This window comes from Oncorhynchus kisutch, linkage group LG6 (genome assembly GCF_002021735.2).
Source record: "Oncorhynchus kisutch isolate 150728-3 linkage group LG6, Okis_V2, whole genome shotgun sequence".
NCBI lineage: Eukaryota > Metazoa > Chordata > Actinopteri > Salmoniformes > Salmonidae > Oncorhynchus > Oncorhynchus kisutch.
In genome coordinates, this window is record NC_034179.2 from 12,007,002 (window position 1) to 12,032,204 (window position 25,203).

The following is a 25,203-nucleotide window of genomic DNA, read 5'->3' on the forward strand; positions in this document are numbered from 1 at the left end:
ATCGCAATTACCTTCCTGGTTAAAAAAATAAAAAAAGAATATCAAACTAAAAACAATCTACGATCAATAAAAGTCTTCCATCTCAGTCTGCTTGGTAATACAGATGGAGCTCTTACCGTCAAGGTTAGAGGTCAGGGGTGTCTGGTGAGGGTCTGAGCCCAGCCTGAGGGGCCTGGTCTGGGGGCCCTGGGTGGTAGCGCCAGCACGAAGCCTGGGGAGGGTCAGGGCCTCCCCATGGTCCCTCAGAGAGTGCTCCTTCAGCTGGCTGATAGTCATTGAGGAGAAGGGGCAGGACAAGCACTTATAGGTGTTCTCGCCTGTAAAATAGTAATAATAATAATAATAGCAAGTAAAGTAACCCAGAGTCAGAATGGCTCATAATAAAACATGGGTTTTATGTAACCGTTAGAGATTCTCAAGGACCCAAAGACACCTGTATGTGTCATGAATAAATAAAGATCATATCAAAGTTTCATGTATCTGTTGCAGTTTGATGATAATATATCACTAAATATAATTTCATTAAAGTCACAGTAAAAAAACTATGATAGTGTAAAAGAAAGGACTCTCTCTTCGGCAAAGCAGCAGAAACGTTGGTCAGAGCGGCTCTCTTTTGAGAGCGGCTTTGTCCAACTTAGTATGGAGTCGAACACGCCAGTCAGTTTTTAGACTCCGAGTCACTCAAGACACGACAATCTGCCGCTCGTCTGACAATTTTCTTTTTTTGACACTTTTTATGATGAGAACCCCGAATCTATTCAAGGGCAAATCGATTGGCTTGATACTATATTGTAAGGCCAAAAGCTTTCAGCTAGACTGACAGAGCCAGTGCCTTTGGCAGCCAACGGACCTGAAAAGAGGGGTGCTGACACTCATTTTCTACTGCTCTACCCTTCAATGACTTTTGCACCTTATCGAGAGAAGCAGCATTCACATGCTACAAGCTATGGATTCCACCGCATACACATGATCCATTACCAAGGCAGCAATCCAAACCCAATCTTTTTCAACTGTCCTGTAATCTGGTTTTAATGTCCATTCTAGAATGCCCTTCCAACAAATCAGTAACTAGTTTTCAACACTGCTGTGGTATAATATACTGTAAACAACAGAAGGCGTTTTGAAGAAAACCACCACCAACAGACCATGTTAGAACACTTTCAACATGTAATCAAATGTTAAATGGCTCTGCTTTGGAATCGATTATCTGAAGCAATTGTTGATTGTTGTTGACTCTTCTTTCTGTGTTCTTTTCCAATCATAACTGACACAACATTCATGTCTAGTTTTTTAGATGGTTCTTCTATGTTCTCGCATTGTCATTTGTGATGATTGGCTATCATATCTATTCCTCTGTTCTGGAGTTGGTTCCCTGGCTGCATCAGTGCAGCCTATAGGAGTAAATATCCAACAACATCACACACAGAGCAAATCCGCAGCCACTTGTATGACAGATATTCACTGCACTAAATGACAGGCTGAGTTTAAGATATTCCCATAGGGGACATCTAAGAGACTACTGATATTAGTGTTGATTTAGTATCCTCGAACAGCTCTGGTAAAGTCATACATTCAGACTAGGCCACAACCCCAATACACAGCTGGGGACAATAATAACCCACTAGCTTGGTCCTAGATCAGTTTGTGTTGTTTAGCCAGCTCCTATTAAGTCATGTTTGGCAGCATGAACAGATCTGGGACCAGCAGGCTAATAACATACCATGTTACAGTACACGTGGGTTGCGTCTGAATTGTCATCCTATTAACCACAGCCCTGTAAAGGTAGTGCACTACCCACATGAAAAAATACTACAGTTTACTATACTGCCCTACCAAGTAAAAGAGCAATAACTACTCATTGAGTGTAACTGGGAAAAATAGCTTTAAAGTTTTAATTGTCCAGCCAAATGAGTTGGCAGATCACTGAAAATCTGTTGTCTTACTACTATAAGGCCTTTTTTTTCTTTTCATATTGACTCTGACATGACCTTTGACCCTAGACTGCAGTTACTGCCTTCTTGCTTCTTACACCCACTGGAATACATTTCCATTATGATTTTTTTTTAAAACACAAACTTGTGTTCATACATTTATTTGTATGTGGCTATCAGTTTCATATAGTTTGATACTTGTATCAGCAAAGAATAATCAATAATACCAAGGTAAACCGTACACACTGCAGATTGGTGACACCAAGGTAAAAGGCAGTAACTGGCGTGCTTTTTTCCTTCTTTTTTTTTCTTCCTTGGTTTTTGAAGTGACTGAAAACATGACACACCATTCTGTCCATAACACAACACAATGGAGGTAGGATATTTGTCCACATGATAAAGCATGTATTTAATGTATCAAAAATGTCAGTAACACATTTTTGACCAAATGTGCTGTTACTACTCTTTTGCTTGTGAAGGACAGTATAGAATACTACAGTACATACTACAGTATTCTATAGGAAACTGTATTATACTGTAGAATACTATACTACATACTGTAGTATCCCTTGATCATGTGCAGTACTTACTATGGAATGTTGTAGTATACTGTAGAATACTATAGTAAATACTACAGTATTATTTTAAAAAAGACTGCAGTAAATACAGGGTAGCCTAGTGGTTAGAGCGTCGGACTAGTAACCGAAAGGTTGCAAGTTCAAATCCCTGAGCTGTCAAAGTACAAATCTGTCGTTCTGCCCCTGATCAGGCAGTTAACCCACTGTTCCTAGGCCATCATTGAAAATAAGAATTTGTTCTTAACTGACTTGCCTAGTTAAATAAAGGTTAAAAAAAATTCCCCTCCCCATTTCATAATTTGTGCCACCCATGAGTGAGAAACCTACATGCCAAGTGAAGACCAACGTGTTCCCTACAGGTGATAGAAAAGAGCAGAAGCCCTGAATTATCCGTTCAGATCCACCTACCTACAGCTTATGGAAAATGTGCTGTTTTAGTATTTCTCCAGTAGGTTTCCTGAAGGAGAAAGCCTCCACTTCCATGTCAAAGATAATTAAACAAAAACACTACAGTAAATACTACAGTACAGTCCACAAAAACACTACAGTAAATACTACAGTATAGTCCACAAAAACGCTACAGTAAATACTACAGTATAGTACAGTCCACAAAAACACTACAGTAAATATTATAGTATAGTCCACAAAAACACTGCAGTAAATACTACAGTACAGTCCACAAAAACACTACAGTAAATACTACAGTATAGTACAGTCCACAAAAACACTACAGTCCACAAAAACGCCACAGTAAATACTACAGTACAGTCCACAAAAACGCTACAGTAAATATTATAGTATAGTCCACAAAAACACTGCAGTAAATACTACAGTACAGTCCACAAAAACACTACAGTAAATACTACAGTATAGTACAGTCCACAAAAACGCTACAGTAAATACTACAGTATAGTACAGTCCACAAAAACACTACAGTAAATGCTACAGTACAGTCCACAAAAACACTACAGTAAATACTACAGTATAGTACAGTCCACAAAAACACTACAGTAAATACTACAGTACAGTCCACAAAAACACTACAGTCCACAAAAACGCTACAGTAAATACTACAGTATAGTACAGTCCACAAAAACACTACAGTAAATACTACAGTATAGTACAGTCCACAAAAACACTACAGTAAATACTACAGTATAGTACAGTCCACAAAAACACTACAGTAAATACTACAGTATAGTACAGTCCACAAAAACGCCTCAGTAATTATTATAGTATATACTACAGTTTTATTTTACTACAGAATTTATACTATAGTTAACTGTAAATACTACAGTATAATACAGTATTCTACAGTAAATACTACAGTATAATACAGTATTCTACAGTAAATACTACAGTATAATACAGCATTCACTGTAGTGTTCTTGTAGATTTTTGTCTGCAAAAACAGTATTTACACCATAGTATAATATAGTATTTCTTTACGTGGGTGTTTAGGGAATAGAGTTCTATTTCGGACCCCCCCATGAACACTGTCCGTTTCAGGTAGTTGTATAGAGCTCAGTGAGGTGTGTTGTGGTTGTTTTCTACCTGCGTGTGCTTTGTGTAGGTGACTCTTCAGGCGACTCAGGTAGGCAGACTTAAAGGGACAGAGCTTGCATCTGAAAGGCTTGTGGTGCCCATGGTGGGACTGCACGTGTCTGTCCAGACTGAAGAGATGGAGACAGAGAGGAAGTAGGAGGAAGAGGGTTAGAGAGAGAGGAGACAGACAGACAGACAGAGCGAAGAGACAGAGAGGGAGACAAAGAGAGATATAGAGAAAGAAATATCTTCACACATGTTTCAACACATCACAACAGAATGCTTTCAGGGAAGCAGAGGGAATCTGTTTCCATATTGCTTCCCTTTTCAAAACCACAATTTCCAATGACTATTGAGCAGAGGCCGTAGGGGAAAACATCCTACCACAGTCCCTGTATCCCTAGTGTATCTAGTGTGTGTCTGACTGCAAACCACATAGAACGTATCTGGGGAATATTAGTGTGTTTTCATCCAAGCCTCTTGGGTGGCATGGGAACGCATTTCCTTTCTGGGTCAGGGCACATGCAGTACAGTGGGATTACACAATGGAGCTCAACAAAGATGAAGTCCTTCAGCTTTGGATAAGAAGACAAATTAAAATCAAAATGACTGCCATGCCTGCAGTGTCTCACTGGAGTGGACTGGAGTGAGATTGGGAGGCAATGTGTGTTTCATCTAGCCTGGTGCCAGATCTGTTTGTGCTCTTTCCTTCTCTATTGCTGTCATTGTCAATCGCCAACAGACTGGTACTTAGCCTCCATTCCATCCGGAAAGAATGTTGAAATAAATCACAGCTAAGGAGACAGGTGCAGTAGAGTAAACGCCATACAGAACACAGCCACACACACACCAAGACATTAGAGGACACTATTCATCGAAACAGCAACACACTCAATCTTAAACAATTCAGAGGGCCTACGAAAGTGAACTCCAAATCCCAGAATGCCTCTGATATATACATGTACTGTATGCCCTTTGGTGTGTGTGTGTGTGTGACAAGCAGTGAATCAATCATTTATATTATCTCTTTAAGTCTATATTATGTCCTCTTACTTGTGTCTGAAGGGGGAGACGAACTGGCAATACTGGCAGCTGTACTTGTCCTCTCTGGTGAACATGGCCATGGCTGAGTGGCTCCTCTCGTGGGACCTCAGCCCCTGCATCGACATGAAGACGCGGTCGCACTGAGCACACGGGTGTCCCCCAACAAGCCTCTCCTTCACCTGCTGGCCGACGGGCGCAACAAACCCAACCCCCTCTCCAACTGCCATCTCCGTCGTTTCTATGGCAACCACATCCCCGGCGACCATCGTCATGTCCTTGGGGGATGTCTCCATGATGGAGTTGTCGGTCACCTCTTCCACCTCTCCGTTGGTGATGCTGTTCTCTCCCGGGATGGTAGACAATGGTACATCTGTGACTTCCTGCTGAGGTGAAGGACAGAGGGAGAACAGCATTATAGCAGCTATATTTATTTATCATTTCCATATGCTTTGGCAGTTAACAGGTCGTCCTGACTAATGTACTCCAAACTGTTCATTCTACCAAACTAACCTTGCTTTAGGCTTTGGCTCACTGGGTTAACAGTCTCGTGGTGCGTACAGAACTTGAGATTGAGCCTAGTCAGTCACACCATCATGGTCGAATATGTTATTTGATTCCTGAATTTTATTTAAACCAATATTACTAGCTGTGATTGAAGTTAAATTCGAATAACCTCCCTACTGCCATGGACATACTGTAGAGCAGGGATAGCCAACTAGATTCAGCCGCAGGCCTTTCTTTGTCGGAGTGGATGGTCAGGGGGTAGGAACATAATCATAAACATTTTTACACTGCAAATTGACCGCAACTAAGCCCAAAACTATATTGTATGTGAAAAGAACAATTATTTCCTACCTTGACTACATTGATACACGATCGCATAAGTCTCTTTTTTCATTTGTGGACATACTTGGGAACATATTTCCTAAATTAAACTAATTTCTTGCTGAATTCCTGGTCCTTTTTGACCAAATGTTTTTTTTTTATAAAACCTTTGCAAGCCAAAAACAATCACTTGCAGGCCGGTTTTGGCCCGCGGGCCGCCCATTGCCTAGACCTGCTGTTGTGAACAGTAAATTAGACATACCGTAGAGAACAGTAAATTAGACATACCGTAGAGAACAGTAAATTAGACATACCGTAGAGAACAGTAAATTAGACATACCGTAGAGAACAGTAAATTAGACATACCGCAGAGAACAGTAAATTAGACATACCGTAGAGAACAGTAAATTAGACATACCGCAGAGAACAGTAAATTAGACATACCGCAGAGAACAGTAAATTAGACATACCGTAGAGAACAGTAAATTAGACATACCACAGAGAACAGTAAATTAGACATACCGCAGAGAACAGTAAATTAGACATACCGTAGAGAACAGTAAATTAGACATACCGCAGAGAACAGTAAATTAGACATACCGCAGAGAACAGTAAATTAGACATACCGCAGAGAACAGTAAATTAGACATACCGCAGAGAACAGTAAATTAGACATACCGTAGAGAACAGTAAATTAGACATACCGTAGAGAACAGTAAATTAGACATACCGTAGAAAACAGTAAATTAAACATACCGTAGAGAACAGTAAATTAGACATACCGCAGAGAACAGTAAATTAGACATACCGTAGAGAACAGTAAATTAGACATACCGTAGAGAACAGTAAATTAGACATACCGTAGAGAACAGTAAATTAGACATACCGTAGAGAACAGTAAATTAGACATACCGTAGAGAACAGTAAATTAGACATACCGTAGAAAACAGTAAATTAAACATACCGTAGAGAACAGTAAATTAGACATACCGCAGAGAACAGTAAATTAGACATACCGCAGAGAACAGTAAATTAGACATACCGTAGAGAACAGTAAATTAGACATACCGTAGAGTTTTTCTAGTCAACGTTTAAAACGCACTGTGAAAGTGGAGCCAATTCCCAAGGTCTACATAATGAACTACTAAATTCTTACTACTGCTGTTCCCACTAACACTAACCAGGTCTTCTGTGTGGTTTCTTTAATCTGACAGTTGGTGATGGTTAAAGTAGGATCTGTTTTTTAACAGACCTTCCTCATTATTAGCCAAAGAGAACTAACTTTGCCCTCCTGTGACTGTAGTTGATTATGTGGACATTAACCTTGAAGACGCCACGACAGAGACCAGGCGACCAGAGACCACAGCCTGAGACATATTCAATGGCCCATTGAAAGAAAAAAAGTTTTTAAATGCTTTGCAACAGGAAACAGAAATGAGTATTTCTGACTGGGCAAGTCCATGTAGTCCCTCCCGGTTTCAGTCCGTTTTCCGTTGTTTGGCGCCTAATGAATAAGACCACGGTCTGTCCTGGTCTGCATGTCCCACTTCCTTGATCTGGGAAATGCAGCACAAAGTGTTTTCTGTCCTAGGCCCCTCGCAAACTCTCCCTCTCTCTTGCTCTCTCACACTGACATGACGGCCAACAGACAACCAACGTGGCTTTTTATGGCCTACAGGAAGCTCACTATTTCTGCTCAAGGACCTGACCCCGCACTTCATAGGACCATAAATAAGATGGGCGTCCGCAGAGCTGGCCAGCCTTGCATCGTCAGCCTATTCTCACCCACCCTCTGGGAGAGCTAGGGGACAGGCCAGGGCCAATGTAAATGGCAAGAGATCTAGTACAAACTAGTACAGAAACATGTAATGTTCATATGAAACAAATATGCAGTGTAAATATGTGCTATAAGCTGTGTTTCTCTGAATGACTTTCTCTTCATATTCTAAATATTTCCACCACACTTAGTTGGGGGCAAATTTCCAGAGTGGTTTAGTTTAGTTTTCTAGTCCTAATAGTTGGTGCCATCACAGAGATGGCTTCTCTCGCTCTCTTTCTGACAGGACTTCAGCCATGCCATCTTCCGTATACAGCATTTTTTTTTTTTTACACCTTTATTTAACTAGGCAAGTCAGTTAAGAACAAATTCTTATTTTCAATGACGGCCTAGGAACAGTGGGTTAACTGCCTGTTCAGGGGCAGAACGACAGATTTGTACCTTGTCAGCTCGGGGATTCGAACTTGCAACCTTTCGGTTACTAGTCCAACACTCTAACCACTAGGCTACCCTGCCGCCCCATTACAACGGCCTGGAGTGGCATGGCCCGCAGAATCAACCAGGCATTCATTTGGCTTCCTTTTTGGGTGAGGCTTTAAATCTTCAGGCGTGTCGTCCCTTTGCCAAGTCCCTGGCAGGCTCAGTGGAATACTAATGTCTAAGTGGTTATCCGCTGCACTCAAAGTTATGGCTTCTTTTCCCCCTGCCTGCCCTGCAATGGAAGGGAGGGACTACCTCACTTGTTTTCTCCAGGGGAAGTTGACACTGTCTACCCAGGTGCCTGCCTGCCCTGCAACGGGAGGGAGGGACTACCTCACTTGTTTTCTCCAGGGGAAGTTGACACTGTCTACCCAGGTGCCTGCCTGCCCTGCAACGGGAGGGAGGGACTACCTCACTTGTTTTCTCCTGTGGAAGTTGACAGACTGTCTACCCAGGGGCCTCCGTTGCAATAAACAAAACTGAAAACAGAACCCTGCTGCCCCCTAAAAACCGACCTCAGCAGTGTGGGGGTCTCTGAGGGCTAGGAGTCAGAAGTCATGACGGACTCTGAACCAAAGAAAACGGGGGACACAGTGGCTTTTAGAGATACGTTTTAGGGGAATTTTAAATATTTAAAAAGCAGCTTCAGAAGTAACTTTTCAGTTTCAGCTGAGATCATGTTTTAATGAGAGGTAAAGGGCTCAAATGTGTTATGGGATGAAAACACGCATAATAATAAATTATACTTCTATTTGTAAGAATGTATTTAACTATCTTAATACACGTACATTAATAATATGCATATAAAGCATTTATATAAGCAATAAACTCTAACTCTACAGTCTAAATGAACTAGTGACTGAATACTGATAAAACCCCTATACTTAGAGCCCGCAGCTGCAGGTAGAAGGCATTATGATGCAGTTATAATTCACAGTAAGACTTGTCAAGAGTATGTGTGACACCCGTATGTTACCAAACCCTTGGCTATGTGATCATCATTACCATTGCCAGGTCGCAATTGTAAATGAGAACTTGTTCTCAACTTGCCTACCTGGTTAAATAAAGGTAAAATAAATAAAATAAAATAAAATTACCTTGACATGGCCCTCCTTGACCTCCCCGTACTGGACGTGTTTCCTCAGGTGGTTACAGATGGCTCTGAGAGTGGGGTGGACCTCCACACAGAAGTTACACCTGTAGCCGATCGGAGCTTTGTCAGCATTGTTCAATAGCTAAAAGAAAGGGGTAACGGGGGGGGGGGGGGGGGGTGTCAGACAAAATTGAAAACAAGTTGCTTTTCACAAGACTAGTTGCAATTATATTTTCTATTACTGATGAAATTTCTTAAAATAATACTTAAAACATTTCATATTCGTTATTCAATACTATGGGTAACATTGCTATTTTAGCCATTACATTTTAGACTAACAGTGAAATGCTTACTTACGAGTCCTTTTCCAACAATGCAGAGTTAAGATAAACGCTCCCTATAGTCTTGCTTATTATGCCTGTCTCATTCGACTCTGACCACATCAGGTATTTTACTGAGATGATAAATAACTTGTCCTTGAACTGTACAACTCACCTTCTCAGTCTTTGTCTCCGGTGGCTCAGATGCCTTCTGCTTGCTAAGGAGCTGCCTCCTCCTCTCCTGCCTCATCGCCCTCTTCTGGAACTCCTCGTTATGGTTCATCAGGTGAGTGCTGAGGAGAGGAAGGCCCAGGAATTTCAGCTCACAGTGGGCACACTGATAGAGCTCTGTCTCCGTCCCATCCTCCGTAAGGCTGGGGTGGATGACGAAGTCCCGCTTCAGGTCCTTGCCACTGTGATGGTCGTTGTAGTGCATGGAGAGCAGATCGACCGTGCTGAAGGATAGCTGGAAGCATTTTAGACACTTGAACGGCAGCCACTCGGCAACCTCTCCCTCTGGCTCGGGCTTTGGTTCAACCTCCACCACTTTGTTCACCTCTTCGATAGGTTCGGGTTCTTTGGCATAGAGTACAGTGAAGTAGCGTCCGAGTTTGCTGGAGTGTTGCCGTTTGGGGAAGACTCCTGGATGGCGTTTGATGTAGTGGGAGACTATGCTCTTCCTGCTGAAGGCCTGGAAAGCACAGAGCGAACACTTTCTCCTCTCCACGGCCAATCGTAACTCCTCGGTCAGCTCCGACCCTTCCGCCTCCGACGCCAAGGGCACCACCACTTTACTGGGCTTCTCCGTCAACGTCTTGGAGGCTGCCAGGCAATGTGTGTAGTAGGCATCAATGTCATGACGCTTCTGATAGTGAGCCGCCAGGCCTTTGCGAATGGGATTGGTGTACGAACAGAGAGCACACTTGAAGACATTGTTCTTGCCTTCCGGCTGAGCTCTGACATTGTTGTGTTTTATGCGGTAGTGTCGAGCTATGCCTTTTCTGGTCGAGCAGAAGTACTTGCAGAGCTGACACCTAAACACAGCATGGGCCTCTCCTTTGTTGATGGGGAACTGGGTGAGAGCGAGTTCGAATTCGCTGACCTCTTGTACCTCTGACGATAGACTCGTGGCACTGCATTCAGCCACCGGCTCATCTTTCACTGTGGAATATTGCATGTGGGGAGTCTTGAACATATCTGAAGCTGGCTGATTGTGATATTTCTCGTAGTGAATTTTCAGTTTCTCCAATGTCCCATGAGTGTAAGGACACATTTTGCACCTGTACGCACCATAGCCCTGTCTTTGGGTTTTGCACTTGTCATCCACTTCAGTTATATCTTTAACCTGCTCTATATCATCTGAGAAGTCCTCCGCGGTTACCTTCACCAACGGATGCCTCTTCTGGTAATGAGTGAGAACTCCATGGATGCGTGAGTTCACATACGGACAGTGGCGGCACTTGTAAACCGAACTTGGATTGATATCAGCTTCCTGTGCGAAGTCAGCCGCCTTGACTTTCATGCCTGGGTGTTTCTTGCCATAGTGTGTCAGAAGTCCATGTAGGCTGTTATACTCAGACAGACATACAGTGCACTGGTACGGGCTGTTTGAGATCGAGCTGCTTGTGTGGGAGAGCCTGGGATGGTGTTGGAGGTGTTCTTGAGGTGGTGTAGGGATATCCAGTGAGCCTTCATCATGCGCAGTCGGAAGAAAAGTGAAAGGTGGTCCTTTAGCCATCGACGGGTGGAGTGTCACTTGGGACCTTTGACCTTTGATGATGTCCAGTAGCACAGACTCATCCCCTTTGACAGCCCAGGGGTGGACAGCTTGGTAGTGGTTGGTGATATCCCAGATGGAACAAGCCTCGAAGGCACAATCTCTGCATTGGTAGTGCTTAGTGTCCCCAGCGTTCCCTCCCGGCTGGGAGGCAGTAGTATCTGGCCCTGCCCACAGCTTGCTGGCCATGTATGTGTAGTCAACGTTGTGCTCTGGGTGCCGTCTTTGGTAATGCAAGAGCAGCCCGTTGGGTTCTCCGTGGGAATAGATGCACCACTCACAGTGGTAACCAGCCTCCAGGATGCCATCTTGGTACGCCCAGTGTAAAATGGTCATGGCTGTGGCCTTCACAGTAGGATGATCCTTCTTCAGGTGCTTCTTCAAGGCATACACGTATGGAGATGTATAAGAGCAGTGCCTGCACTTCAATGAGCGAAGGGTTTCGGAGGACGTCTCTATCTCAGCAGGAGCAGCAGGAGCAATGGCAGAGGCTGCAGTGCCTGACTGGCCCATCTGAGCTCGCTCTCGTTGACTGCGGACCACTGCAGTGTGCCGGCGTACAAGGTCAGCATTCGACTTTGCGTCCCTGTGCTTCTTTTGGTAGTGAATCAGCACTCCTTTTACAGTGCGGTTCCCATAGTCACAGTGCTGACAGAAGAAGAGCATCTCTGCTTCTCCCTTCTCTGTGCCAACCCTACCGTGGGAATTACTGGATCCATCGAATCCGTTGTTGTTGAACTGTTTGAGGAACTGCTTTGGAGGTGCAATCTGTAGCTCATCCATTAGTTTCATCAACCCAGGGGTGGGAGTGGCATGCTTGATGTATTTTGCTGTCACTTTTATCTCTGGATGTCTCTTTTGATAATGGACAAGAACACCCACAACAGAGCGGTTGCTGTAAACACAATGTTTACAGTAGTAGATCTCCTCATCCGTACCAAATGGCATTGTGGCGCTGGATGACTTCACAGGGGTGGGTATGTTGACATTGTAGGAAGAGCTGCCTGCTGACAGTGGCCTATCAACTGTGATAACCCTCATAGTTTTCTGAATGCGGAAATACGAGGCCTTCTGCTCTGGGTGCTTCTTCTGATAGTGAACTAGAACAGAGTGCATGTTAGGGCTAGCAAAGGAGCATACTTCACAGTCATACACCACAACATTACCACCCTCTTTCAGGGCTTCCGTCTCTGCAGTTGTATCTTGCGTCTTTGCAGCATTTTTGTGGGCAGGACTGGATGAGGACTTGGGCGTGGAAGTGGAAGAGCTACAGGTGAAACTCTTGGGACCGGAGTTTAATATTTCTCTCAGAGTTTGAGATTCTGCACCCTTGTGTTGCTGTTCCACCACATAGCTTGAGAAGATCATAGCGTTGTTTATTTTCACTTCAGGATGCATTCTTTGGTAATGGGGCATCAAGCTCCTGACGTTTGGACTTGTGTACGAACAGAAGCGGCACATGTACACCAGATCTGGCTGGTTGAAGTTCAGCACATTGCTGGCTTCTGGGTGGTGATCCATGTAGTGATCGTGAAGATCGTTGAAGTTGGTGTATTCGATGAAGCACTCCAGGCAACGGAAGACTGCGCTCTGATCCTCGGGGTCGAGGATGTATCTAAAGCTAAACTTGATATAAGGGTGCATTCTCTGGTAGTGGGTGCTTACACTGCGGGCTGACTTGTTGTGGTAGTCACAGTGCTTGCAATAGAAGCGTGCGACCCCAGAGACCTCTGAATAGTCCAGGTTCTCATGGAAAGAAGTGTCCCGGCTGTCTTGGCTGCTCTGGTCCTGGAGATCAGCTTTAGGATCAGCAGAGTCGTTGTCCTCATCCTCAGAGAGTGTCAGCGCAATGGGAATGTTTCTTAGCTTTGACGTAAGAGTTCTTTTTCTTTTCCCCACCCGGCCTTCGTAAAGCTTGTTGTAAACGTAGCCATGATTTTTACTATCGCTGTCATTCTCCTCCTTGTCTCTGCCCGCATCTTCATCAATGTTGAGCTCTCCTTCCTCTTCATCGTCAATTTCTTCCAGATTAATCACCAGATCCTCCTGTTGTTGACTGATCTTACTCTGAAGGTTGTTGGCGATTTCATCAATCCGAGTTCTCTTTTTGACTGGAGACAGATCCAAAGGTAGGTCGTTGATGGACTTTCTTGCTGTTTTCCCGGTTAAGTGCTTTTTGGATCCAAGTCCAAGAATCGAAGTCTGGGTTTTTTGTACAAAGCTCTGAGAATTGGAGAGCGTTTCTAATTCAGTGTCCTGCTGCTCATTTGCTGACTCCTCCAGAACGACAGCTTGCATTTCGTCACAGTAGGAGTGTTTGTGTTGCTGGTGGACCCTCAGACCTTTCAGGGTGGTGGTCGAGAAGCTACAAAGAGTACAACGGTGAGGGTTCTGCTGATTCAGGTCATTTAGCACACTGTTTAGCTTTTTCCCATTGACTTTGGAAGCAGCAACATTTCCTCCGTTCACTGGTTCTGGAGTCTCGTTCTGAGGACCTGGGCTTTCACTGGTCAAGTCCATGGTGTCCCAGTCTGAGGAGTGGCTTTGCTTGTGCGTGCCTAACTTGAGAGGGCTGGTGCAGATGAAGGGGCACACGTCACACTTGTACACTGTAGTCTTACCAGACAGGTGTATGTTCTCGATGTGACGGGAGATGCTTCTACGATGCATGGTGAGGAAAGAGCAGAAGGGACATTGGAACCTGTTCATGTACCTTCTGAACGGTATCCCTTTAGTCTCCAGCATCTTGTTATCCTCCTCAGACAGAAGCTGCTTAGCAGAATCACCGGCTGACGGGTCGGTGTATTTGGGGTCATCCTCGTCACCCAGTTCATCATCGTCTTCAGAGGTGCTCCTAGGGTCATCCAGCATGCCTGAATCCATCTCTATGGCAGAGTTGGAGACATCAGACATCACGAAGGTGGACCTTTCAGACAAAATGGAGGATCCTGTGCTGTTGGGCGCTACCGATTGGATCTGTGAATACTGATAGGGTGATATCCCAGAGCCGGTCTTGCTGAGCTTGAAAACTGAGCAGTTGGCTACTGAGGAGCCTTCATTAACACTCTGGTCATTGGAAACCATATTGGAGTTAGGAGGGCTTCTTGGCGAAGAGGGAGAATCCGATTTAGAAGAGCCTGCGCTTCCCTCTCCTTCTCCACCTGGGTGGATGGCTGAGATCCTTTTCGCCATGTTGTTGTTTTTCATCATGTTATCACACCATTCACCACGAAGAGCCTGATTCACCCTGGACGTTCCCAGAGGTTTAACCATGGACTCCAAGATGCCACGTTCCACCACATCCTCTTCTAGTTCCTCACTGGGTTCCTCAGACGACAATGCCTCAGATTCTTCAACAGCCTCAGACGGAGATTCTGGGGGGTCCAGATTAAGTTTCCCTTTATGATACATCTTTTGGTGTTTCAGGATCCTGGCTTTGCGTGGAGACTTGTATGTACAATACTGGCAGGAGAACACTTTCCCGAGACTATCATGGATAAGGATGTTGTAGTTGGACTGTTTGGACGCCTGGGAGGCTGGTGAGCTCCCACCACTTAGTGTGGCTCCATGTACCTTCTTGGTGTGTTTACTCAAGAGAGATTTGGATCTAAAGTAACGGACACAGATCTTACACTGGAATAACTGGTTTGCTGACTTGTTGGACTGGTTTGTTGACTTGTTGTATGGCATTTGGTTCGAGCTGGAAAAGTCTGTTTCGAAGCAGTGGCCTGTGGGAAAGAAAGAAGAAAAAAAGAGACCAGTGTAAAACTTGAATCAATCTTTCCTTTAATAATTATATGCATCTTTATATAAATATATAAAATATGTACGTATAAGAAATATAAATATGTAAAGGATAAATATGTAAAGTATAAGACATACCTATATCATTCATAATAATGAATCATAATCATTTGTCCATACACAACACAGTCGATGGAGTGCCCTTACCCGTTTCAGTTTGGGAAGATTCATTCTGCTCATCCTCCTCCTCCCCCTCTGTCTGGCTGGGAGAGTTAAGAGAGTCTGACCTGGACTGGCAGGGACTCCCGCCCCCCTCTCCGTCTCCGACATCCGTGGGCTGCAGGAAGGCTGTGTGGACATCCTGGATGTGTGCCTTGAGGTCGTCATATGACTCAGCACGGAAGTCACAGCCATCGCACTGTAGCACCTCCATCGCTGAGGACTCCCTGGAAAATCAGGGAAACCTGGCAAAGGAAAAACACAAGAGAAGAGAATGGGTGAGTAGGGAAAGAAATTAAAGTGAAGGGACGATGCCTCAGTCTCAGTCAAAAACATGTCACATTTAGGCCACATGGGTGGAAACACAAAAGTATTTAGGTCTAGCACCGGTGTAGGCTAAAACCCTGGTATAGAAATGAGTGTAGGCTAAAACCCTGGTATAGAAATGAGTGTAGGCTAAAACCCTGGTATAGAAATGAGTGTAGGCTAAAACCCTGGTATAGAAATGAGTGTAGGCTAAAACCCTGGTATAGAAATGAGTGTAGGCTAAAACCCTGGTATAGAAATGAGTGTAGGCTAAAACCCTGGTATAGAAATGAGTGTAGGCTAAAACCCTGGTATAGAAATGAGTGTAGGCTAAAACCCTGGTATAGAAATGAGTGTAGGCTAAAACCCTGGTATAGAAATGAGTATAGGCTAAAACCCTGGTATAGAAATGAGTGTAGGCTAAAACCCTGGTATAGAAATGAGTGTAGGCTAAAACCCTGGTATAGAAATGAGTGTAGGCTAAAACCCTGGTATAGAAATGAGTGTAGGCTAAAACCCTGGTATAGAAATGAGTGTAGGCTAAAACCCTGGGATAGAAATGAGTGTAGGCTAAAACCCTGGGATAGAAATGAGTGTAGGCTAAAACCCTGGTATAGAAATGAGTGTAGGCTAAAACCCTGGTATAGAAATGAGTGTAGGCTAAAACCCTGGTATAGAAATGAGTGTAGGCTAAAACCCTGGGATAGAAATGAGTGTAGGCTAAAACCCTGGGATAGAAATTAGTGTAGGTGAAAACCTTGGGATAGAAATGCAACAGTAGACATTTTTAGAGAAGGCAAGACAAGAGAATTGGTCAGTTTCTGCCTCGGTCTCACACGTCAACATTAGAGACATCTACAGGCGGCTGGATTCTTCAGCTCTGACATCACTGCAGCGCACACTAAGAAGATCTGTTGTTGTTGTTGTTGCATGGTTCCAAGAACAATGGGCAATCTGAGGAGGGATTACTGAGTTGATTTGTTCCATTTTTATTACCTTGGGATAAACTACAGCTGGAGAGCAGCGCCATCAGGATGCGTCCCAAATAGTACCCTATTCCTGATAGTACGCACTACATTTGACCAGGGCACTATGGGCGGTGGTCAAAAGTAGAGCGCTAAAAAAGGGACTAGGGTACTATTTGGGACGCATAACCGTCAGACTGCGTCCCAATATTTACATCACACACACACACAGACAATTCCCTCAGATTGCATCAAGTCCCTCCCAAATAAGACTTAAATCAATCCACACAGAGAGAAAGATAAAGCTTTGTGTCCGCAATGCTATTCTGTTCCATGATGAAACACACAACTGATGTAACTGATAATGGTCAGTGCTATCTGGTATCCTTGGGACGTCCCGACCCTAATCCTTAACCCCTACCCTAACATTAACCATAATCCTTACCTTAAACATTTTAAACGGGGTAGAGAAGTCCCAAGGTTCACGGATAGCGAGGACCAACTGATAATAACCTGTCACCTCTGACCTCGACATTCTAACTAACCAACGGCATTGCTTGTTGGTCAAACTGACTTGCTGCACATAAATACACCGATATGCCATTCATTGACATTTCTCTGTTTCAAATAGACAGTTTTCAATGTAGACCAATGCCACATAAACACACACTGGTGTATATTGTTATGATACAAACATAAATCCCAAACTTGTGGACAGACTAGTCCCAAGAGGAATAAAGTATTACGCAGTGTGGCAAAAAACACACATTTCCAAAATGTAACCCGCTTCCCATTCTAAAACATGTTTCTAAAACTATGGATGGTAAACAAATAGCACAGGGCAGTTTTTAGAGCATCACAAAAGACTATCTTAATTAGCCATCTCTGTCTACAGTCCGTGTCAGTTAGAAAGCAGAAAACACAGAGAGTGAAACATGAGTGGGGCATAAAATGGCTGTTTATGTGGCAGTTATGACAGCTATTTCATCAAAAGGGGTTTCGCCTCTTGTCCAAACTTCTTTGTGTGATGACACCCAGAGAGACACACGGCATTACCTTGAAATGTAACTCATTAACATTCAAACTCGTCACAGTGTGATGGGCACTCTCTTTAAAAAAAATTATTAACACTTTCTAAATGAAGGCTGAACTAAAACACCAGGCCTAATTCTGCAGAAAGCAGAACAGGCCATATTTAATACATTTGCCACAGGTCATCTGTGCTGTGCATTCGTCTAGACCAAGGACATTAATGTTTGCATGTATTCAAAGAGGATTATTGCTTCCCTCTCCTAGCACAGTGTAGCCCAGTGAAATATGCATCGTATTGTATAATCCTTTGGTCTTGGCAGAACAATCATAACATAGCATTCTGGGGGTTATTTATTGGTAAGATGTCTATAGAATTTGACCAGCCCTTATGGCAATAGTCTATACAACCAGCACTAGTTCCTATTCAAATATATACTGTTCAGAACAGTAGAAGGTAGGAAGAAGAGCACTAAAAAGCTGTTGACTTTAGAAAGCCTCTGTTATTCAACTCCCTGGCCCTATCTTACAGAGCCATCCACCAGCATTCCTGTCCTAGGAGGATCTTTGCAATACCACCACAAGGCCAATATATATATCCTGTTTATCTGAAGCTCCTGCACCTGTGGCAAAATGGTGGCCAATAAATGTCCATTTGAGTTTGAGCACAAACTCTTCCTTTACCTGGTCCTGTAAACATACACCATAGTAGCAACAAAATAACAGGTTGAACAGTGTAACCTGGTGCAGAGCTCCAATGACACAGTGACTTCTCCTCTCCTATGGCTAACTGTGGTAGAAGGGGACTTTATTTTCAGTCATCTGTCCATTTGTTTTGGTATTGCCCCTATTAGCTTATTTTTGGCTGCAGGTTCAGCAGACCTCTGGTATGAAACCATAGCAGTTAACGTCCGTCCAGTAACCAACCAATCTCCACTGGAACAGCCCCTGCAGCCTGCCAGTGGGTACCGAGAAGCCAGTTCCTGCTCCCTCATTGTTGTCCAGGGTCAGGTTGCCACCCTGATCTGTGGCAGCTCTCTCGTCGGAACTCGGAACATGGAATACAAAACAAAGATGCATTCTAATGCCAGGATCCTTGACATGGATATCAAGAACGTTCCTGCTACTATCTCCCTTGGTGTCAGTTTAGTGACTCCATGCCAGCCACACCAAGTTAATGGACGGTATTTGTAATGCTTTTATCTGCTCTGTCGGCGCTCTGACAGTCAGGCACTGAGCTGTGCAGCAGATCCTTTGAGCTTCAAGGGCAGCCATTTTAGGAGCCAGCCAGCTATGTGTGCTTAGGTGTTCAGCCAGTGCTCTCACTGCACAACATGGCTCCACAGATCAGATCCTCCTCACAGAGGCTGCATCCCAAATGGCTCCCTATTCACTACGTTTGACCAGATCCCTATGGGGCCCTGGTCAAAATAGGGCTCTGGTCAAACGTTAGGGCTCTGGTCAAATGTAGTGGACTATATAGAGAATAGGGTGCCATTTGTGACGGGTCCTGAGACAGCCCAGACAGTCACTTGAGAGCTGCTGACAGAAATCTATCTGCCAGATGTACTGTGCCTCAAGTCCTTCAGCCTGCCTGCCTTGCCTGCAATGTAGCTCAGCAAAACCACCTCGCACTTGCCAGCCTTCCTGACTTAGCCCTTTCATTCATTGGTGACAATACATTTATTGGAGACAAAAAAAATGACTTTAAAAATAACCAAATAATTAAGAGGGTCAGGCCTTTGGAATGACACCACACCAGCTTCTTTAAAACAAATTGAGAAGAGAAAAAATATTTTGAAATTGCCAACTAAGCCCCAAAAGGAGGTCTTAACATGTCTGAACTTCCTTTTTTCAGAGCTCAGAGAAACATCTGTAGTCTTTGGCTCGAAGAGCCAGAGAAGAGGGGTGGAGAGTAGAGGTCGACCGATTAATCGGAATGGCCGATTAATTAGGGCCGATTTCAAGTTTTCATAACAATCGGAAATCTGTATTTTTGGGCGCCGATTTGCCCGATTATTATTATTATTTTATTTTTTTACTTTATTTAACTAGGCAAGTCAGTTAAGAACACATTCTTATTTTCAATGACGGCCTAGGAACGGTGGGTTAACTGTCTCGTTCAGGGGCAGAACGACAGACTTTCACCTTGTCAGCTCGGGGGATTCAATCTTGCAACTTCACAGTTAACTAGTCCAACGCAATAACGACCTGCCTCTCTCTCGTTGCACTCCACAAGGAGTTACGCAAATGCAGTAAGCCAAGGTAAGTTGCTACCTAGCATTAAACTTATCTTATAAAAAACAATCAATCACTAGTTAACTACACATGGTTGATGATATTACTAGATATTATCTAGCGTGTTCTGCGTTGCATATAATCTGACTGAGCATACAAGTATCTAAGTATCTGACTGAGCGGTGGTAGGCAGAAGCAGGCGCGTAAACATTCATTCAAACCGCACTTTAGTGCGTTTTGCCAGCAGCTCTACATTGTGCGTCAAGCATTGCGCTGTTTATGACTTCAAGCCTATCAACTCCCGAGATGAGGCTGGTGTAACCGAAGTGAAATGGCTAGCTAGTTAGCGCGCGCTAATAGCGTTTCAAACGTCACTCGCTCTGAGCCTTCTAGTAGTTGTTCCCCTTGCTCTGCATGGGTAACGCTGCTTCGATGGTGGCTGTTGTCGTTGTGTTGCTGGTTCGAGCCCAGGTAGGAGCGAGGAGAGGGACGGAAGCTATACTGTTACACTGGCAATACTAAAGAGCCTATAAGAACATCTAATAGTCAAAGGTTAATGAAATACAAATGGTATAGAGGGAAATAGTCCTATAATTCCTATAATAACTACAACCTAAAACTTCTTACCTGGGAATATTGAAGACTCATGTTAAATGGAACCACCAGCTTTCATATGTTCTCATGTTCTGAGCAAGGAACTGAAACGTTAGCTTTCTTACATAGCACATATTGCACTTTTACTTTTCTTCTCCAACACTTTGTTTTTGCATTATTTAAACCAAATTGAACATGTTTCATTATTTACTTGAGGCTAAATTGATTTTATTGATGTAAGTGTTCATTCAGTATTGTTATAATTGTCATTATTACAAATAAAATGGGGGAAAAATTGTCTGATTAATCGGCATCGGCTTTTTTGGTCCTCCAATAATCGGTATCGGAAAATCATAAATCGGTCGACCTCTAGTGGAGAGGAGTGAGGAAGAGAGGGGAGGACGAGAGGAGAGGAAGATGGGAGGAAGAGAGGGGTGAGGAAAGAGGGGAGGAAGATAGGGAAAACAGGCCAGCATGACCCTGCCACCTGATTCTGCTCCCCAGATTCCAAAGTCTACTGACATTTGTTAATCACCAACCAGTCTCTCTGCATCGGCGAGGCCTGCCAGCAGTCACACCCTCTACTCAAACTGGGCCCGGCCTGGCGGCAGCAGCTGCCCTGTCTGAAAGAGGGCCTTTGAATAAGCCAGCATTAAGCTGATTAAGAGTACAGAGGTTTTGTTCTTAGCCGTTGGTCGGTCTGGTCTCAACCAATCCACCATCTCATGCAGTATACAGGAGAGGCAGGCAAGGGAAGCCGCAGATTAAATTATGTGGCCACATTGAACTGATAACACACTACAGACATGTTATGGAGGTGTAGAGATCCTCAATTATTAATCCTGGATTGATTGAGAACATTATTGATCTCTTGTGTTGTGTCATCTCTCATGGACATCAATCTAATGTTGTCCATGAGAGATGACACAACACAAGAGAGATTAATAAATTATTATTTAATATTTGAAAAGGTTTACAAATAACAAACATACAACCAAATGTTGACAGAAACCAGATATCTGTCACTTCATCTAGAAGCTCTCTCCAACAACTCTCTGACACTTCATCTAGAAGCTCTCTCCAACAAATCTCTGACACATCATGTAGAAGCACTCTCCCACAGCTATGTCACTTCATCTAGAAGATCTCCTGACACTTCATCTAGAAGCTCTCTGACACTTCATCTAGAAGATCTCCTGACACTTCCTCTATAAGATCTGACACTTCCTCTAGAAGATCTCTGACACATCATGTAGAAGCACTCTCCCACAGCTCTCTGACACTTCATCTAGAAGCTCTCTCCAACAAATCTCTGACACTTCATGTAGAAGCTCTCTCCCACAGCTCTCTGACACTTCATCTAGAAGCTCTCTCCAACAAATCTCTGACACTTCATGTAGAAGCTCTCTCCCACAGCTCTCTGACACTTCATCTAGAAGCTCTCTTGACACTTCATCTGGACGATCTCCTGACACTTCATCTAGAAGATCTCTCCCACAAATCTCTGACACTTCATCTAGAAGCTCTCGACACTTCATCTAGGATATCTGTCACTTCATCTAGAAGATCTCTGACACTTCCTCTAGAAGCTCTCTCCAACAAATCTCTGACACTTCATGTAGAAGCAATCTCCCACAGCTCTGTCACCTCATCTAGAAGATCTCCTGACACTTCCTCTAGAAGATCTCTGACACTTCCTCTAGAAGCTCTCTCCAACAAATCTCTGACACATCATGTAGAAGCACTCTCCCACAGCTCTCTGACACTTCATCTAGAAGCTCTCTCCAACAAATCTCTGACACTTCATCTAGAAGCTCTCTGACACTTCATCAAGAAGCTCTCGACACTTCGTCTAGAAGCTCTCTCCAACAAATCTCTGACACTTCATGTAGAAGCTCTCTCCCACAGCTCGCTGACACTTCATCTAGAAGCTCTCTCCAACAAATCTCTGACACTTCGTGTAGAAGCTCTCTCCTACAGCTCTCTGACACTTCATCTAGAAGCTCTCTTGACACTTCATCTGGACGATCTCCTGACACTTCCTCTAGAAGATCTCCTGACACTTCATCTAGAAGATCTCCTGACACTTCATCTAGAAGATCTCCTGACACTTCATCTAGAAGATCTCCTGACACTTCATCTAGAAGATCTCCTGACACTTCATCTAGAAGATCTCCTGACACTTCATCTAGAAGATCTCCTGACACTTCATCTAGAAGATCTCCTGACACTTCATCTAGAAGATCTCCTGACACTTCATGTAGAAGATCTCCTGACACTTCATCTGGAAGATCTCTCCCACAAATCTCTGACACTTCATGTAGAAGCACTCTCCCACAGCTCTCTGACACTTCATCTAGAAGATCTCTCCCACAAATCTCTGACACTTCATGTAGAAGCACTCTCCCACAGCTCTCTGTCACTTCCTCTAGAAGATCTCTCCCACAGCTCTCTGTCACTTCCTCTAGAAGATCTCCTGACACTTCATCTAGAAGATCTCCTGACACTTCATCTGGAAGATCTCCTGACACTTCATCTGGACGATCTCCTGACACTTCATCTGGACGATCTCCTGACACTTCATCTAGAAGATCTCCTGACACTTCATCTAGAAGATCTCCTGACACTTCATCTAGAAGATCTCCTGACACTTCATCTAGAAAATCTCCTGACACTTCATCTAGAAAATCTCCTGACACTTCATCTAGAAGATCTCCTGACACTTCATCTAGAAGATCTCCTGACACTTCATCTAGAAGATCTCCTGACACTTCATCTAGAAGATCTCCTGACACTTCATCTGGAAGATCTCCTGACACTTCATCTGGAAGATCTCCTGACACTCCATCTGGAAGATCTCCTGACACTTCATCTAGAAGATCTCCTGACACTTCATCTAGAAGATCTCCTGACACTTCATCTAGAAGATCTCCTGACACTTCATCTGGACGATCTCCTGACACTTCATCTAGAAGATCTCCTGACACTTCATCTAGAAGATCTCCTGACACTTCATCTAGAAGATCTCCTGACACTTCATCTAGAAAATCTCCTGACACTTCATCTAGAAGATCTCCTGACACTTCATCTAGAAGATCTCCTGACACTTCATCTAGAAGATCTCCTGACACTTCATCTAGAAGATCTCCTGACACTTCATCTGGACGATCTCCTGACACTTCATCTAGAAGATCTCCTGACACTTCATCTAGAAGATCTCCCGACACTTCATCTAGAAGATCTCCCGACACTTCATCTAGAAGATCTCCTGACACTTCATCTAGAAAATCTCCTGACACTTCATCTAGAAAATCTCCTGACACTTCATCTAGAAAATCTCCTGACACTTCATCTAGAAGATCTCCTGACACTTCATCTAGAAGATCTCCTGACACTTCATCTAGAAGATCTCCTGACACTTCATCTAGAAGATCTCCTGACACTTCATCTAGAAGATCTCCTGACACTTCATCTAGAAGATCTCCTGACACTTCATCTGGAAGATCTCCTGACACTCCATCTGGAAGATCTCCTGACACTTCATCTAGAAGATCTCCTGACACTTAATCTAGAAGATCTCCTGACACTTCATCTAGAAGATCTCCTGACACTTCATCTAGAAGATCTCCTGACACTTCATCTGGACGATCTCCTGACACTTCATCTAGAAGATCTCCTGACACTTCATCTAGAAGATCTCCTGACACTTCATCTAGAAGATCTCCTGACACTTCATCTAGAAAATCTCCTGACACTTCATCTAGAAAATCTCCTGACACTTAATCTAGAAGATCTCCTGACACTTCATCTAGAAGATCTCCTGACACTTCATCTAGAAGATCTCCTGACACTTCATCTGGACGATCTCCTGACACTTCATCTAGAAGATCTCCTGACACTTCATCTAGAAGATCTCCTGACACTTCATCTAGAAGATCTCCTGACACTTCATCTAGAAGATCTCCTGACACTTCATCTAGAAGATCTCCTGACACTTCATCTGGACGATCTCCTGACACTTCATCTAGAAGATCTCCTGACACTTCATCTAGAAGATCTCCTGACACTTCATCTAGAAGATCTCCTGACACTTCATCTAGAAGATCTCCTGACACTTCATCTAATAGATCTCCTGACACTTCATCTAGAAAATCTCCTGACACTTCATCTAGAAAATCTCCTGACACTTCATCTGGAAGATCTCTCCCACAAATCTCTGTCACTTCCTCTAGAAGATCTCTCCCACAAATCTCTGACACTTCATGTAGAAGCTCTCTCCCACAGCTCTCTGTCACTTCCTCTAGATCTCTCCCACAGCTGCCACTTTATCTATGTCAACATTGTACAGATCCAGATTCTTCAGAACATCATATGGGTTCATTTGTTAAGCTAATTGTCATATATTCAAAATGTAACTTTCGGAATGAATATGGTACAATGGAGACTCGGCAATAGGCAATGTCAACACAAAACTACATTTAGACTTTTAGACTTTGAGCTTCAGGCTTATTACTTCAGACCTTATGGGTCAAATATTTATATATTCAACCCATGGCTTTCAGAATGAATATGGAAAAAACAAGACTACCACTAGACAGCTTCAGACTTCAGACCTAATGGTTCAACATGTTGTCCTTTCATATATCTAAACCAGAATGAATATGTTACAAGCAAGAGTCTGCCACCTATAAAAATTGCCTCATCGGTCAATGGAATTAAGTGGAATATTAATATTGTC

At 43.6% G+C, this 25,203-nt stretch overlaps 1 protein-coding gene across 4 annotated transcripts in view; it reads right to left on the reverse strand.

Annotated features, from left to right (window-relative positions):
• The window catches only part of znf462 (zinc finger protein 462), a 70,207-nt gene that overhangs the window by 19,535 nt on the left and 25,469 nt on the right, over nucleotides 1-25,203 (reverse strand). For 2 of the 4 annotated variants that reach the window (XM_020484790.2, XM_020484791.2), the window contains exons 2-7: nucleotides 15,322-15,578; nucleotides 9,769-15,098; nucleotides 9,278-9,415; nucleotides 5,108-5,481; nucleotides 4,064-4,182; nucleotides 117-317 (exon numbers count right to left, since the gene is read on the reverse strand). In XM_020484790.2, the coding sequence (XP_020340379.1) occupies nucleotides 117-317; nucleotides 4,064-4,182; nucleotides 5,108-5,481; nucleotides 9,278-9,415; nucleotides 9,769-15,098; nucleotides 15,322-15,547 (6,388 nt within the window). In that variant the 5' untranslated portion in view covers nucleotides 15,548-15,578. The remainder of the gene's footprint in view (nucleotides 1-116; nucleotides 318-4,063; nucleotides 4,183-5,107; nucleotides 5,482-9,277; nucleotides 9,416-9,768; nucleotides 15,099-15,321; nucleotides 15,579-25,203) is intronic. The other 2 variants (XM_020484792.2, XM_020484793.2) reach the window with 2 other exon arrangements.